The 17,359-nt window shown below is 39.7% G+C and overlaps 1 protein-coding gene across 1 annotated transcript in view; it reads right to left on the bottom strand.

Moving 5' to 3' along the window:
- Positions 1–277: 277 nt before the first annotated feature.
- LOC136238207 (fibrocystin-L-like) overlaps positions 278–17,359 on the bottom strand; it is a 53,764-nt gene continuing 36,682 nt past the window's right edge. Inside the window, exons 41-62 of the mRNA XM_066028557.1 lie at positions 17,055–17,250; positions 12,269–12,430; positions 11,294–12,220; positions 10,728–11,148; positions 10,455–10,681; positions 10,000–10,115; positions 9,701–9,811; positions 9,285–9,487; positions 9,029–9,228; positions 8,830–8,973; positions 7,568–7,915; positions 7,466–7,519; positions 6,973–7,134; positions 5,159–5,398; positions 4,782–4,894; positions 4,414–4,729; positions 4,236–4,364; positions 3,956–4,186; positions 3,190–3,359; positions 3,068–3,137; positions 1,752–1,858; positions 278–494 (exon numbers count right to left, since the gene is read on the bottom strand). Coding sequence (XP_065884629.1) covers positions 383–494; positions 1,752–1,858; positions 3,068–3,137; positions 3,190–3,359; positions 3,956–4,186; positions 4,236–4,364; positions 4,414–4,729; positions 4,782–4,894; positions 5,159–5,398; positions 6,973–7,134; positions 7,466–7,519; positions 7,568–7,915; positions 8,830–8,973; positions 9,029–9,228; positions 9,285–9,487; positions 9,701–9,811; positions 10,000–10,115; positions 10,455–10,681; positions 10,728–11,148; positions 11,294–12,220; positions 12,269–12,430; positions 17,055–17,250 — 4,759 coding nt within the window. The 3' untranslated portion in view covers positions 278–382. The remainder of the gene's footprint in view (positions 495–1,751; positions 1,859–3,067; positions 3,138–3,189; positions 3,360–3,955; positions 4,187–4,235; positions 4,365–4,413; positions 4,730–4,781; positions 4,895–5,158; positions 5,399–6,972; positions 7,135–7,465; positions 7,520–7,567; positions 7,916–8,829; positions 8,974–9,028; positions 9,229–9,284; positions 9,488–9,700; positions 9,812–9,999; positions 10,116–10,454; positions 10,682–10,727; positions 11,149–11,293; positions 12,221–12,268; positions 12,431–17,054; positions 17,251–17,359) is intronic.

Below are 17,359 nucleotides of genomic sequence, written 5' to 3'. Positions count from 1 at the left end.
AAATACTAGTTGCACAGATATCCCACCCACAAAGTTGTGTAGCTTCCCCTATACATCAAGTTGTCTGGAGATCTGAATTAATATTTATTGCATTCGACAGTTTCACTGTCAAGTTTCAGACTCCCTGGCCATCTTGCAGTGTACCTAGTGGAGTACAATTTCATGTTCTTAAAGTATGTATATTGCAGTGCATCACTGAATCATTATCACCTAGTAGCACTATAAATAATATGAGTACTGTATTGTGGTCTGTCTCTGCTCCTCCTCACACACAAAGTTGAGTGATAAAATAGATAAAATATTACAAATAAACAATATTAATTTTGGCATTTCAGTCCAGTGCAATAATATAAACAATAAACTTTGATATTAATGAAAGTTGTTATTTTTTGTTCGTCGCAGGGTGTGGAGTGACAAACGAAGGTGGGGTACGCCTCATGCGATGCTGAGCACTTGTAAGGTTTCCACTAAGGTGATATCCAGTGGGTGTGGCCCTATGGAGATCACATGACAACATAACACAGTGTGTACAGAGGAGGTACGCATGTTACTTTCCTAACTGTGTATATATGACTGACTGACTGACTGACTTGTTTGTTAACACAAGAGTTACATGATTGTCAATAGTCACAATATACATACTAGCAAATAATGAGGTTCACTGGAGTCACTAGATCATACTTGACATCACTTTTATATTCATTTGCAATCTCCGCAAAAATTCAGTACACGTTCACCTGAGTTCCCACCAAAAACAATAATATCAAGAGGTGAACATGTGTTCACTTTCAATGGTTTTTTACTGGAACAAAATTAAAGTCTTCTTGCTTTCCATGAATAGACCAATACTATGTTTACTTCAGTATAGTATAGCAGCGTAGCACCAAAAATTGGCAATATTGTGCACTTTTTCATAAAGCCATGAAACTTTCCACATAAATAGTACTCCTCAATACATGTAATTTTAGATATAGTGCCATTGCTGAGATGACCTTTGGTGACCTTTACGGCCATTTTTGTACAGAAAATTGATCATCTTTGTCTTTAACTCCCTGAGGTAGTAATTAACTTGTTAAAACATGGTACCAAACAAAAGATCTTGTTGATAGAAACAACTTGGTTTTTATTTGAAGTCAATAGGTGATTTTATTACAAAGTTATGATGATTTTTTATTAGCTGCAAAATTTGATAAATTTACCTGCCCCCAAGGTGTGAATTACCTGTGGGCAGATAATTATGCATAAATTTATCAAATTTTGCAGCTAATAAAAATGATCATAACTTTGTAATGAAATCACCTATTGACTTCAAATAAAAACCAAGTTGTTTCTATCAACAAGATCTTTTGTTTGGTACCATGTTTTAACAAGTTAATTACTACCTCAGGGAGTTAAAGACAAAATGATCAACTTTCTGTACAAAAATGGCCGTAAAGGTCACCAAAGGTCATCTCAGCAATGGCACTATATCTAAAATTACATGTATTGAGGAGTACTATTTATGTGGAAAGTTTCATGGTTTATGAAAAAGTGCACGACTTTTTGGTTGTGCCGCTATACTAGTAGAATAATGAAGCAATTAAAGACACATTTGTCTCATTGTTAAGCATACAAGTTGTGTTTTTACTCAGCAGATTACTTAATCAATGCATCACTCTAATAGCAAACCCATGCTTAATACTCTCCCTCACATATACAAACAAAGGCTCTAGTTGATAAGAGGAAACACCTAGGGGAACATGGTCACTTACTGAGACACTCCAGCAAGAGTGGTGGGGTAGTCACGAGGTGGAAGAGTGATGGGAGAATCTGCTGACCAGTTTGGTAATGGATTCTGTTGTACATAATCTTCTCCAACCTGTGAGTATTACCATAAAATAGTGCCTTACCTCAGTATAACACACACACACACACACACTACACATACACAAACAAACAAACAAACACACGCACACTAACACAACACAGACACGCACTAACACAGACACAGACACACACTAACACAGACACACACACTAACACAGACACACACACTAACAGCCTGTTTATACTACAGATCGCTCTGGGCAAGATTGCTTCAGTGCAATCCAGATTGATTTTTGAGTCTCGTTTATACTCTATGAAGGCCTAGCCCACTCCAATCAGCAAAAAAACTAAAACTCACAATCATAATTTTCGTTGAAGATTTGTGCTCTATATTATCGTCAGGTTAGTAGGCATGGTAAAGTTTGAAGTGTTGGTGACAATCTCTCAATTATGTGGAGTTTGTTAACTATTCATTCGCACACGTACCTGTTTGTTTTTGAGCTCTTATGTGTTCTTGAGGCTGTACCTTCCATATAGTTGCCTAAATACTTCTTTTCATCATTACAGTTGCCATCTTAGCTGTAGTTCCCCATATCTTTATTCCGTTTATTACAGCCAAATTAAACTGCAGGGTCGCAACTGTTTATACTGGGTAAGTAGAGCGAACTAGATCGAACCAAACCCACATCCCTAGCAGGTCCATTTCAGAGCGGATTGACATGGTTTGGTTCAATACGGTACACATTTACACTAACTTGGAAATCGCTCTAATCCGAGACAGTTTGAATTAGAGGGCTAGTGTAAACAGGCTGTAACACACAGAGACACAGACACAGACGCATACTACACACACAATACACTACACACTAAATATAGGGTTAAGCAATATTACTGTTTTAGCAATACATTGAAAGTACTGATATTGTGATATTTTGTTATTATCCATCATGATACCTTGCTGTCATTAAAAATCTAGCAAAGAATGCTTGTAAGTGATAAAAAAGTTCACCCACCTGTTTACTCCTGCAGAGATCACAACATAACCTCAAAGCATATGTTACAATAACCGCTACTGTAAACAAGTGGCTAGTTTGCTATCACCTATAAGGACTTCCTTCAGGAATGCTGAGCAATACACTATGTAGCACCAGCTATGATTAATTTATTTGTAAGTATTGTGAACTATTCAGTATCATGAATAGTGGCTTTAGCATTGATTGTGATACTAAAATGGCAGTAACGCTCAGCACTACAGACACACCTCAGTATAAGACATCCTGGTTACTGGAGTTGATCTGTCAGTGTTGTATTCCTCAACTTCAAGGGGAACACTATAGGATCACAGGACATCACATGATGCTTTGACATCACTAGGTCACTCACTTGGGCATGTCAGCAGTAAATGTTGTAGCAGTGGGGTTACCATAGTCATAGCCGGGGTTGCCATAGCCACCATCCATCATGACATTGATGTTGGATACCCTAGTAGTGCCACTAGGGTGGGAACCCATAGTAGATGAGCTTGACAATGACTGCATCGTGAACTCGTTCTTCTGTAATTGTAATGTACCAATATAACAGATGAGAGTTACAATGGAACACCAGACATGAAGGTGTGTCACACATCATATTTCTCACAGGTAAACAATGGTGCCAGTTTGTTTATTAGCCAGGAATGTGGGGTGATTGAAAGAAGGCTTTGAGGGTTCTGAGACCATAACATGATGTGACTAACCTCCATTTACCCTGTCCAACTGGTCTGGATTACCAAATGGGTTTACAACTGTTATGAGATTTAGGGGACTACAGATTGTAACATAGCCCTTATACCTAGTAGGCTACACTCCACGCTGATAACTAAATATCTTTTAACTTTAAGGACTTTCCTGCTTCCACCTTCTGTGGTGCTTGATATGATATTATATGTAATGTATTGTAACGTGTGTGTGTGTTGTATTGTAATTGTATGTACTTGTATGTATACTCCTACATGGAAGAACGACTTTTAGCCAAATGCAAGAACTTAAATAAAAGTCAATCAATTAATAAGGACAAGGTCTTACCTCACCTCTGGAAGAGGAATCTTATTGTAGCAAAAAGTAGCCCACCACATATTGTGAAGACCCAAGCACAGTTGCATATGGCTTACCACAATAATGTCATGAGCAGATGAAGTCCTTGACTTAGACACTTTATCACGATTCTTACAGTAACAACACAACAAGATCAATATGATGGTCCCTGCTACTAGACCAAATGCCACTCCAACAATAGGGCCCAATATAACCCAGTCAATATCATCATCATCACTAGCAGTTCGTGTAGTGACGTCACTGTACGACCCACCCTCGGCATATAGTGTGTGCTGATTGTATGCCACCTGTGGGGGGTACTGTGTAACTATCACCATCACACTGTGGTCACCTCACATAGAATTGTTCATTGTCCACTAACACTTGTAGCAACACCAGTGTATCATTAAGAGTGGGTACATCTGGTGGATCAGTAGTAAACCTCTCCAATATCTCAACTTCTATTGCTATACTACCATCATATACCTGTGATGATGTAATATGACATCATGTGACATCACACACAACTACACACCCTTAGTCTGGTGATCCTGGACACATCAATATCCAGCTGTTGTCCAAGATGTTCCTTCACAACAACAAGGAAGGATTCATAATCCATGACAACATCTCTATAGTTCCCTGCCAGTTTGAATGTGATCAGTTTTCCTGGGGAGTCTTCAGCAGGTGCTGTGACGGTGAAGGTAACAGTTGTTGGGTCAGGTAATACACCAGGGGATATAGTGAATGATAGTTGTAGATCAGTGGTAGGAGTGTCCACACGCAAACGTGTGAAATTAGCTACTCCATTTACAAATGATACGACATAATGACCGCCAAGTTGTGCACCACTGTAGATAATAGGTACAGATTATAAGTCACACCCCATCAATTAGCACTAACCTGTTAGTATTCAATTGAGCAGTACAGTTCCAGCTATTGACTATTCCAAGACTAACTACTCTATTACCATCACCATCTGTGATCTCTACCACCACATATACTAGGTGACCAGACTAGAGGCAGAGAATAGCACAGTACATACGTGACTATATACACTAGAACATACTAGTATACACAAACAAGGTCGCACACTGATAAGGTAGACACATGCCTACACACCACACCAAACACACACTTTCACACACACCCACCCACATGCACACCCAAACACACACACATTCTCACACACCCGCACCCACACACACACACACACCCACACACACACCCACACACACACACACACACACACACACACACACACTAGGGTACACACTTACCACAGTTGGTGGCTGCACAACTATGTTGATATCACGAGGGATGGAATATGTCACACTTCCAGTCTCACTGTCTAGTACTACAGACAAGTTTACAAGTGGGAGTGGCTCAGGGACTTGCACTGAAGTATTAGAGTAGTCAATGGGCACTACAGGACTAGGGGGAGGGGCTGGAGCTGCTGCAGGGATCAGTGATAGTCCAACTATTGTAGCATTGTCCACAGTCAGTGAATTAGTCTGGAACTGCATACAATACAAAGGTTATTACTAGGTAATACAATTATAATGTATGACTACAAGTTGCCTGCTATACAACTTCCTGGGGTCACTGGTGGGAATAAATAACACAAAATTATGTGGAAAATCACAAGTGTTTTGCTTTAGTTACAGGTTATGAATATCAAAGACTTTATTCAACTATCAATGCAGTAAGAGTTAACTAACTAATCTTATGTGGGTGTACAGTTTGTGATGGCCAAGCATAACAGGGTTGTATTTAGGGGGTTCTGGGGTTGCATATCCCTCTTTAAAGTGAGCTTGTAACAAGAACTCCAGACTATCTTGGTTTGACAGTACAAATAATTATACAGAATAAATGGGAACATAGCAGATACAGGAATACATCGATTCCTCAAAAGAAGAACCAGCCACGAGGGTAAGCATTCAACTACGACAGGTTTAGAATAGTGATGGTTACAAGAGACAGGGTTGAGTCTAGGCAATGTAGTGTGGGACCTTAACTTGTGTATGTGTCAGAGGTGAATTTGTAGTGACCAACCACTGCAGGCACATCCCTGTCATAACAGTAGGGCATAGCCCAACATCACCCAAACACCAGCCTCATTTTCCCTGACAATGACGAAGCATTGGATAAAGCCTTTGGATTGACTTGAAATGCTTACAACAATTTGATATGAATTTTTAATTTTATTTTTAATTATTAAACGGAATTTTTTATTGACTAACTGACTGACTGATGCCTTCAGACAAGTGTAACTCAATAACGGCTAAGGTTACGGGCTTGATTTTTTGCTGTTTGATGTCGCTTCAGCTGGACACAAGCCTTTTGGCATACCACAGCATGTACAATGCATTCTTCATGGACTTACCAGTGTCCTCCTTTGTGTCCCATTCATCTTTGCTGACAGCAAAAGGTGTCGATTTGGTGGTAGCAAATGATGGCTTCTCTTTGTAATGGAAATCGTATTGGGTACTTTGATTGCAGAGGTGCTTTTTGAACAGTTCTTGATTTGTAATGCTGTGTAACAGGTTGAACATAGCTGACAACGAAGTGTAATGGATACTTCACTTTTCAGATGACAATTGATAGCTGGGACGTGTGACACCATTTCTTTCTTTTAATGTGGTATGTGTGGGTTTACCAGTCATAATAATTTTTATATTTTACATTTTACAAAAAAAGTTAACAAGTACATAAAAAATTTTGGAATTTTCAGGGACCATAGCACATCAATAAAAAGTACTGAAACAAGCTGGAGTAATGCACGATATCAAATCACAGTAAAACAATAAGAAGTGTTATATCCCTACAACACTTCCTATTGTTTTACTGTGATTTAATATTGTGCAACTTGTTTCAGTACTTTTTATTGATGTGCTACTGTACACACTACATGCACACATACACTACAGTGACCATATAGTATGTGGCCATCTATACTATACTACACACACTACACTACACTACACAATATACTACACATACTACACACACTACACTACACTACACAATATACTACACATACTACACACTACACAACACTACACGATACACCTCACAGGTCACAATCACTTACACTGTTCACCAAGGTCTCCACAATAGTATTAACTTCAGTCACCCTCTCTACCTCCATCATGTATTCTTCACTATCACTGGTGAATTGTGCCACCTCCTGATCGTAGTCTGATACAAAATCTTCCTCTGAAGTGGGCGGATCTTCGTTAAGAGGGTTGTCACTCTAAGTAGGGGGAGGGTGGGGTTTATACATGTTTTGCAAGATCAATATGATCTGTTTGTATTCAATGGAGTTTCTTTGTTATACAATCTACCCATTGTGTAGGCTTTTATTGAAATACCAGAGAGTTGTTTATCACTTTATATCAGTCAGTACAAATAGTTGTAATGAGATTAAAATACTAGTTGAGTGAATTTGGACACTAACATACATTAAAACATGTAGTTCTAACACAAGACCACCGGTGGGAGAGAACACATGTTTAGCTATAGCATTTTGATGTTAGTGACAATCACATGAGTTCATCAGAACACAAGACACACTATACACTCACCACTACAGCCATATCCTCTTCAACTGGTAATCCTGTCCCATTGGTTAGATCAGCCTGTTAATGATGTCATTATATTACATGTTACTATTAATAGTAACTTACATCTTGGTCACTATCTAAATCAACACTCTCATTAGTGTAAGTGTTGTAATCTTCTTCAATTGGTGGGATTGTAGCCGCAGTACCATTTTGGGGACTGTCCCCAATCTCCAAGATAATTGTTGTCATGTTAACACTGCTGAGTAAGCTCCTACGTCGTCGTAGTAATGGGGTGTCCTCAGCAACGATGTCCACAACTCGTATCATAGCAACATCAATCCTCAACACAAATGCTAGGTACTGCACAAACTGGTCTGATTCAAAGAAGTCGTCTATCCCAACAGCTAGGTCCAGTGACACTTGGACCACTGGAGGTGTTCGTATCTCAACTGGATCACTGCCCTTCAGTATCTAGTGATCATGTTATGCTGTGACACACCCATTCTTATAAGGCTAGATATTATTAAAGGACAAATTGTTCAAGGCTTGACTATATTGTAGTGCTACCCATTGGGGACGTGTGAGAAGGATAAGTCAGCAAGTCAAACTGTCCCAGATTAGGTGGACAGTGCATCAGACAACTTGTAGAATAGTCATGTGCTAGTAGTTAAAGGAGCCTGGATTGCATGTGTTCAACATCTTTGTGAAGTATAATATTCGTGAAGGATGTAGTGCACAAAATATTAAACATACTAATGTGTGGAGAATAGATTATCCAAAACTCCATTATTCTCACAGAGCTATAAATTTTCAAGGGACAAACTGTTTGCTGTATTTCAAGGTATTTACTAAATACTCCATTGCAGTTAGAGATTCTATTATCCTACCTAATGTGGTGGGAAGGGTGATACAATGGAATCTCAGTTATCCGAACCCCTTGGGACCAGGGGTGGTCCATAAGTCTGAAAAGACCATATCTCTGAAACTGTGTACCAATAACCTTAAAATATGTTGGTAAAAATTTCAGTATTTATCAACTACCCTAATAGAACAGTCACTACTCTAATAGAGCGGTAATTTCCATGGCTTGGTTAACCAAGAATCTGGATAAGTGGAGTCCGGATAACTGAGGTTCCACTGTGTGTCCCAAACAAGATTTCTGTACAGGTGTCAAAAATTTATCAAACAAATGAAAACTATTCAACAATGAGACTTCTCTAACTACTAACTATGGACACAATAGAAAACAACTCCCTAATAAGGATATGGTCCCAACATGTCTGGCTCCATAAATTTGTACTTCTAAAGCAGAAAATATTTTAGCAAAAAAAATGGATAACAATTCTTGTTGTAGTATAGAGTAATTGTCATTATATGGTGCCTACCAGATGAAGTAGCTGAGTGTCCCGCTCAAAATAATTAGCACCGCTGTGGTCATCAAACAGAGGGTAGTAATCATCACCAGGTCTCCTCACTGCCTGACCATCAGGAAGATATCGAACATCTTTAGGTTCAATATAGATACCATTCTGTGTAACAACAGGGAAATCACTCCACAAGTAAATATTATAATATAACACTGACCCTGTACACATCTTTCCTCTGAGGATTCTTGTACCATATATGGAGTCTGATGACATCAGCAGGTTCAGCATTCAACAGGTGTAGTCTCATGTGACCTGGTAGTGAGCCTGTCATCCAAATATGGTAGTCAGTGTTGCCAACAGCAACCAATGAGAAGAAAGTAGACAGCCTCTTTAAACAAGTGTAGTATGTACACCACCCTGTATAACACACATGGGGATCATGATGACACACTAAGGGGGTCACAGTGACATACCATGATCCATGGGCCCATTCATGAGATCAGTATAGTTAGCTGGCCCAGTGTCACCGCCCACTACAGCTAGAGGTGATATCCGACGAGTTTCTGTGTCAGCATCCATGCTCTCTATCACCATCATGTGATGCTGTAACCCACGGCAACAGTATGCCTGCCAGGTGGGTACCCATACACACCCACCTCCACTGGCTGACACATTACTAGAGGAGTATGCAATACAAGGTGTATATGAGGTAAACAGTGGAGCTGTAATATATGGATACTTTCGGACCAACCAATTATCAGGGTGTCTTGAAACTTATAATTTTCCAGGTCAGTTTATGTACTAAGGGATACTTTAGGACCTTAACTAAGTGACTGGATTATGTAGGTGTCCTCAAGTGTCCATATTAACTGGTACACAACACACTCACCCATTCACACCTCTAGCTACACCACGAGCCATAATCACATCAGAAGGATCATATCGGTCCTGGGGGCCAGCGTTACCTAACCATGTCTCTGGAGTACGATCCTCGTCAAACCTGGAACAGCATAAAAACACATTACAGCAAACCTTTGGGCAATGAAAAATATTAATGACTGAGAATATTATTAGAGTAAGTGTGTGTTCTATTAGAATATTAGAATGTAGTTCTGTATATATGTAAATGAATGAATTCACTATAACCTAATAAGGGTCTAGTGTACTGGAATGGAAAGTGTACAATACCTGATTTCAGCAAAAGGAACGATGGAGCTCTCCTCAGGAGCAGATCCCAGCAGTGTTCCATCAACATCTCTTACTAGAGCATGTTTGGGACCATCACAATCCATGTCAACACAGTCCTGTAGAGGATATTACACCGGTGGTAATAACAGTGGCCATATCCCCAACTAGTTTCAACATTTGTTCTATAACAATCTCAAGTTTTAATGGGTAAGCATCCATTAATAATTTTTCTATCTTCCAAAACAGCTGACAATTTCTGGCACCACGGCGTGACAATTAGTCTTCATAATGGAGTTACACTGGTGGGTCACTAAAGTATCCAAAGGTCTATAAACATTACTACACACATGGAATTAATGAATGTTGTGTCAGAATTAGTATGACTCCTACACATTCACAACAAATATTACCTCAGGATACACATCACATATCCCACCATATCCCACTATACTCACTTCTTGTACTATCCATGCTGGGTTGGGAGGATAGTACAATGCCACTGAAGCCTTATCAGTGTTAATTCTGGTCGACCCGGTGAAGTGCATGGGATGGACAGCATCAGGAGATAAGGGATTATTGCCTATAGCATATACTCCATATGAACAGGATGTGAAGTTGAAGAACCGAGCAAATGTCAAATCTGTGGCTTCCACTACCCCATCAATCACTGGATATCCCTTCACTACATGAAGTGATGTCATATTACATCACATGATTTCATTACTTACTGAGGTGCCATGATCCGGTACCATCCATCTTGCTACGTTTCTGATTGAATGATGACATCATTATTCCAAGCTTGTGGGCTTGTACCCTGAACGAGCTACTTGGGACAACAATTGATGGTGCTCTGGTGAGGCAGGTTTCTCCAGGCACATTACCCACAATTAGCGACCGCTCTATTTTGATCCATTTCCTCCCCAAGAAGTGCTGAACTGGGTTGGGTCCAAATATATTCAAATTAAAGCCCACCTTGTTAACACCCAAGATCATGTGACTAATAACCAGGGGACTGGCAGTGGAGGAGAAGATGGAGTAGTCATAGTGATGAAGTGCTGTGAGGCCAGCCACTGAGGTACAGTCTTGAGGTAGACCAGTAACCAGTAGAGCTAACAAGCCAGTGTGAGCTGTGTTGGACCAGAAGTTAGCCTGTGGTATTAGCAGAGGATAAAAATGTTACTGTACAGTGTAATATGGACACCTTGGGACCAGCCAATAGTGTCCTGATTTTCCAATGGGACCTTAACTGAGTGCCTGGTGTCCCCAAGTGTCCACATTAACAATTAGTCCTTACCTGGTCACCAATTGGAGCACTATTACCACCAACACAACTCTCTCCAGCAAACTTGTAGCTAATCCGATAACTCCCTCCTGCAGCATTATTCCTGACTGTCTGTCCTCTGTCTATCTCAAACGTAGCAGGATAATCCACAGCATGATTATCTCGAGGAGAATTTGGTTGTATTGTTGAAGTGAGTATGGCTAGTGTGTTAGTGAGTGTGTTACCCACACCCCCTAGTTTGACACTGGAGTCAGTAGTGCGATATATCACATTACCAGATAGTTCAATACTGTTAGAGCTGTGGACACCAATAGCAGTGTTGTATCCATGATGGATGGAACTACTTCTAACATAGCTATCAGCCCCATCCTCCTTCAGGTCTTTAAATGCTAGTGAGTAACGAGGATCTCTCGGAGAGAAATAACCACCTTGTCCACAATAACGGAACTCTACCGAGTCTATCTGAGCCCGGCCTACATGTGTGTCATCATAGCTGTCTGCAAAACGACCAATCAAAACACGGCAGCCATAGTGGTGTTGTTCCAATGGCTCTGAGGGATCTTCTCCACCTTGTATGACAATATTCCTGGACAATAGCCCAACCTCTGGTGATATCTGTCCTCCATTACCCCACCAATGCTGTGTGTTGAGGTTTCCGTCTTCTGGATCATGTGATCCCATCCACTCAGACTGATCAAGGAAGGTGTGTATCATGTGATCATAATCAAGGTCTTGATCAAGAGTGATCCGGCGTCCTGATACGTTAATGATTGTACGAACCTCAGCCTCATCTGGCTCATACTCTGATGGAGCAATCACAATCTGGTCCCCAACTATCCAGTCAACATTACCAGATACAACAATCTCATTACTTCCTTGTGATGCATTATTAGCTAGTCTAGTCCACGTTGTTGATCGCCTCTGGCCAATCAATGACACCTACACGACAAGATTGTAATAGTAATCACATAATTGCTGATGTCTCACATTTCCAAATATTCCAAGTGCCTTAGAGCCAACGTTCATCCTCCTAGACAGAGCAAAATCTGGAGTACCCCTCACTCCAGTTAGAGTGATAGTCACACTGTGTTCAAATGGACTGGGCTCCTCTCCTACTACTAGCTTACTGTTTGGACCAATTACCAGCACCTAATGATGTCATGTGATGTACAGTGAACAAAATATGAACAGGGAAATGTAATACTATTGGATAATGTAATACTATTGGATAATGTAATCTAATCCAAAACAGCCAAGCTGTAAAAAAAGTGTGCGGCCCTCAGAAAGGCTATGGTGAAAAAAGATGTGAAATCCAAGGTGGCGGCCAAGAAATGGCTGTGATGGTAGGTTAATGGTAAAAATTTTAATAATGACAATTCAGGTAAATTTTGTGAAGCGGCACAAAAATTCACCTGAATTGTCGTTATTAAAATTTTTACCATTAACCTACCATCACAGCCATTTCTTGGCCGCCACCTTGGATTTCACATCTTTTTTCACCATAGTCTTTCTGAGGGCCGCACACTTTTTTTACAGCTTGGCTGTTTTGGATTAGATTTCATTTCTTTTTGTATTTGTATACCCCAAAACCGGCCTATGGCCAGCTTTGGGACTTTTTTAACCTATGTTTTTTTTCTTTACTACAGGAAGAAGTAAAAATGAAGTAGATATACTTTAAATATTTTATCAGTAAATGTACAAATTATATATATAATACATATGTGACCGGATTTGCAAAAAGGGGCCTTCCACACACATCCAATTTGCCAACTTTGACAATTGATAACTTCAGATTGGAAAGAGCTATTGCCTTGAAATTTGGGCAGTGGTGATTTCTTTGCAGCTGAACTCTCCACATGATGGTTTCTTTGTAGCTGAACTCTCTACAAGGCAATTTCTTCTAGCTGATCTCTCTACAGGGAGATTTGTTTGTAGCTGAACTATCTACAAGGTAACTTCTTCTAGCTGATCTCTCTACAGGGTGATTTGTTTGTAGCTGAATTCTGTACAGGTGATTTGTTTGCAGCTGAGCTCTTTACAGAATGGTTTCTTTGTAGCTGAACTTTCTACAAGGTAATTTCTTCTAGCTGATCTCTCTACAGGGAGATTTGTTTGTAGCTGAACTATCTACAAGGTAACTTCTTCTAGCTGATCTCTCTACAGGGTGATTTGTTCGTAGCTGAATTCTGTACAGGTGATTTGTTTGCAGCTGAGCTCTTTACAAAATGGTTTCTTTGTAGCTGAACTCTCTACAAAGTAACTTCTTCTAACTGATCTTTCTACAGGGTGATTTGTTTGTAGCTGAACTATCTACAAGGTAATTTCTTCTAGCTGATCTCTCTACAGGGTGATTTGTTTGTAGCTGAATTCTGTACAGGTGATTTGTTTGCAGCTGAGCTCTTTACAGAATGGTTTCTTTGTAGCTGAACTCTCTACAAGGTAACTTTTCTAGCTGATGTCTCTACAAGGTGGCTAGTTTGTAGCTGAACTCTCTACATGGTGGTTTCTTTGTAACTGAACTTTCTACAAGTTGACTTCTTCTAGCTGATCTTTCAATAGGGTGATTTGTTTGTAGCTTCACTCTCTACAAGGTAACTTCTTCTAGCTGATCTCTCTACAGGGAGATTTGTTTGTAACTGAACTCTCTACAGGTGATTTGTTTGAAGCTGAACTTTCTAAATGATGGTTTCTTTGTAGCTGAACTCTCTACAAGTTAACTTCTTCTAGCTGATCTCTCTACAGGGTGATTTGTTTGTAGATGAATTCTGTACAGGTGATTTGTTTGCAGCTGAGCTCTTTACAGAATGGTTTCTTTGTAGCTGAACTCTCTAAAAGGTAACTTCTTCTAACTGATCTTTCTACAGGGCAATTTGTTTCTGGCAGAATTTTCTACAGGGTGATTTCTTTGCAGCTGAACTCTCTACATGGTGGTTTCTTTGTAGCTGAACTCTCTACAAGGTAACTTCTTCTAGCTGATCTCTCTACAGGGTGATTTGTTTGTAGCTGAACGATCTACAAGGTAACTTCTTCTAGCTGATCTCACTACAGGGTTGTTTCTTTGTAGCTGAACTCTCTAAAAGGTAACTTCTTCTAACTGATCTTTCTACAGGGTAATTTGTTTGTAGCTGTATTTTCTACAGGGTGATTTGTTTGCAGCTGAACTCTCTACATGGTGGTTTCTTTGTAGCTGAACTCTCTACAAAGTAATTTCTTCTAGCTGATCTCTCTACAGGGTGATTTGTTTGTAGCTGAATTCTGTACAGGTGATTTGTTTGCAGCTGAGCTCTTTACAGAATGGTTTCTTTGTAGCTGAACTCTCTACAAGGTAACTTCTTCTAACTGATCTTTCTACAGGGCAATTTGTTCGTGGCAGAATTTTATACAGGGTGATTTCTTTGCAGCTGAGCTCTCTACATGGTGGTTTCTTTATAGCTGAACTCTCTACAAGGTAACTTCTTCTAGCTGATCTCTCTACAGGGTGATTTGTTTGTAGCTGAACGATCTACAAGGTAACTTCTTCTAGCTGATCTCTCTACAGGGAGATTTGTTTGTAGCTGAACTCTCTACAGGTGATTTGTTTGAAGCTGAACTCTCTAAATGATGGTTTCTTTGTAGCTGAACTCTCTACAAGTTAACTTCTTCTAGCTGATCTCTCTACATGGTGATTTGTTTGTAGCTGAATTCTGTATAGGTGATTTGTTTGTAGCTGAGCTCTTTAAATAATGGTTTCTTTGTAGCTGAACTCTCTCAAGGTAACTTCTTCTAGCTGATGTCTTTACAGGGTCACTAGTTTGTAGCTGAATTCTCTACATGGTGGTTTCTTTGTAACTAAACTCTCTACAAGGTAACTTTTTCTAGCTCATCTTTCTACAGGGTGATTTATTTGTAGCTGAATTCTTTATAGGTGATTTGTTTGCAGCTGAGCTCTTTAAAGAATGGTTTCTTTGTAGGTGAACTCTCTACAAGGTACCTTCTTCTAGCTGATGTCTCTACAAGGTCACTAGTTTGTAGCTGAGCTCTCTACATGGTGGTTTTTTGTAACTGAACTCTCTACAAGGTGACCTCTTCTAGCTGATCTTTCTACATTGTGATTTGTTTGAAGCCGAACTCTCTACAAGGTAACTTCTTCTAGCTGATCTCTCTACAGGGAGATTTGTTTGTAGCTGAACTCTCTACATGATGGTTTCTTTGTAGCTGAACTCTCTACAAGGTAACTTCTTCTAGCTAATCTCTCTACAGGGAGATTTGTTTGTAGCTGAACTCTCTACATGATGGTTTCTTTGTAGCTGAACTCTTTGCAAGGTAACTTCTTCTATTGATCTCTCCACAGGGCGATTTGTTTGTAGCTGAACTCTCTACATGGTGGTTTCTTTGTAGCTGAACTCTACAAGGTGATTTTTTCTAGCTGAACTATCTCTTTCCATAGTTGCATGAACTCCCTACAAGGTAACTTCTTCTAGCTGATCTCTCTACAGGGTGACTTGTGTGTAGCTGATCTCTATACAGGTTTCTTATTTCTAGCTGATCTCTTGAATTCTCTTCAGGGTGACTGCTCTATTAGGATGACTGCTCTATTAGAGTATCTCGATCTCGCACTTGCCGCACCAAGTTGGATTTCGTGTTATAACTCCGTGGCTTTAAGTTTGATTCTTCTACACCATTGATAAGCCTTTCTAAGATGATTACTCCATCTGTACAACGATTTTCAAAGCATTACCCTAAGCGGTTTATCTGGTAGGCGTGGCAAGCAGTCGTTTTTTTATTAGCTGATCTCGATTGCGTAATTGTTACACACTGTTGGTTTTTTCGTTGTATCTTCCTGGTTTTTAGCTCGATTTCTTTCAAACCACAAAAGGTTTGAGGTTCAATAGTTAACCTATCCACCCACCGATTTTCAGCTTCTTCCCATACGCGGTTTACCCTGTAGGCGTGACAACATATTGGTGTTATTTTTCGTGAATAATCGCTCATAACTCTTTGCCTGTTTATCGTATTCCAGCCAAAGTTGGTACCGAGATGTGCCTTTATAGTCCCCTTCTGTGTGCCAAATTTCAAGGCAATCGGATATGGCGTTCGAGTTTTATAGCAGTTTTTGTAAGTGTGCGACAAGAAAAAGAAAAATAAGAAGAAGAAAAAAAAAAACGAAGAAACTGAGCCAATTTTTGAAGTCGCATATCTCGGGAACGCATGAAGCGATTTCGCTCAAATTTGGAATGTAGAGTGCTGCAGTTTGGGGGAATGTCCACAGCAAAAATCGTCTTGTTTCATCAAGGAAGCACAGAGCTACGGAGGTGCGAAAATTGCGTTTTCTTTCTTCCTGTCAATATACTCACGGGTGTTACGCGCCGGCTTCTTGGGCCGCACGACACACTACCGTGTGTCTTGATACTATTGGATAATGTAATACTATTGGATAATGTAATACTATTGGATAATGTAATACTATTGGATAATGTAATACTATTGGATAATGTAATACTATTGGATAATGTAATACTATTGGATAATGTAATACTATTGGATAATGATTGTTACACTTTCATAATACTCATATCATGTCCAAACTCTTTCTTATGGATAAATCAACAAGTTCATAGAACTTGTACTACAAATTTAAATTATGTGAAGGATACTGTACGTGTATTTATGGAATCAATGATCTTATATTTAGTTAGCCAAAACTATTGGCTACTGAGTACATACAGCATCACCTCACAAAAATGTCTAGCTAAAACACACACACACACACGCACGCATGCAAGCACACACTTACGAGGGCTGCAGTAAAGTTATAGTCTCTTTCATCTTCAAATTTCATTTCCCCAAGCACCTCCACCTTCCCTAGAGGAGGAGGGCTGATATCCACTAACATCCTCCATGATGACTCGATGACTACATCTTCTCCCTCCACTGGAGCTCTCCCCAGGGTAGTGTTAACCCAACTGTCTGGGTCACTCCATCGACGATAACTGTGTGTGGAACATGTCAACATCACATGTTTCATTAACCACTAGCCTACTATGGACCAGTACAGTAATATTTAAAGCACAACTACATCACGTAGTATGTTAGTCCCAT

Source organism: Dysidea avara, chromosome 11, assembly GCF_963678975.1.
Source record: "Dysidea avara chromosome 11, odDysAvar1.4, whole genome shotgun sequence".
Lineage (NCBI taxonomy): Eukaryota > Metazoa > Porifera > Demospongiae > Dictyoceratida > Dysideidae > Dysidea > Dysidea avara.
This window is presented reverse-complemented; position numbering and strand designations above follow the sequence as displayed.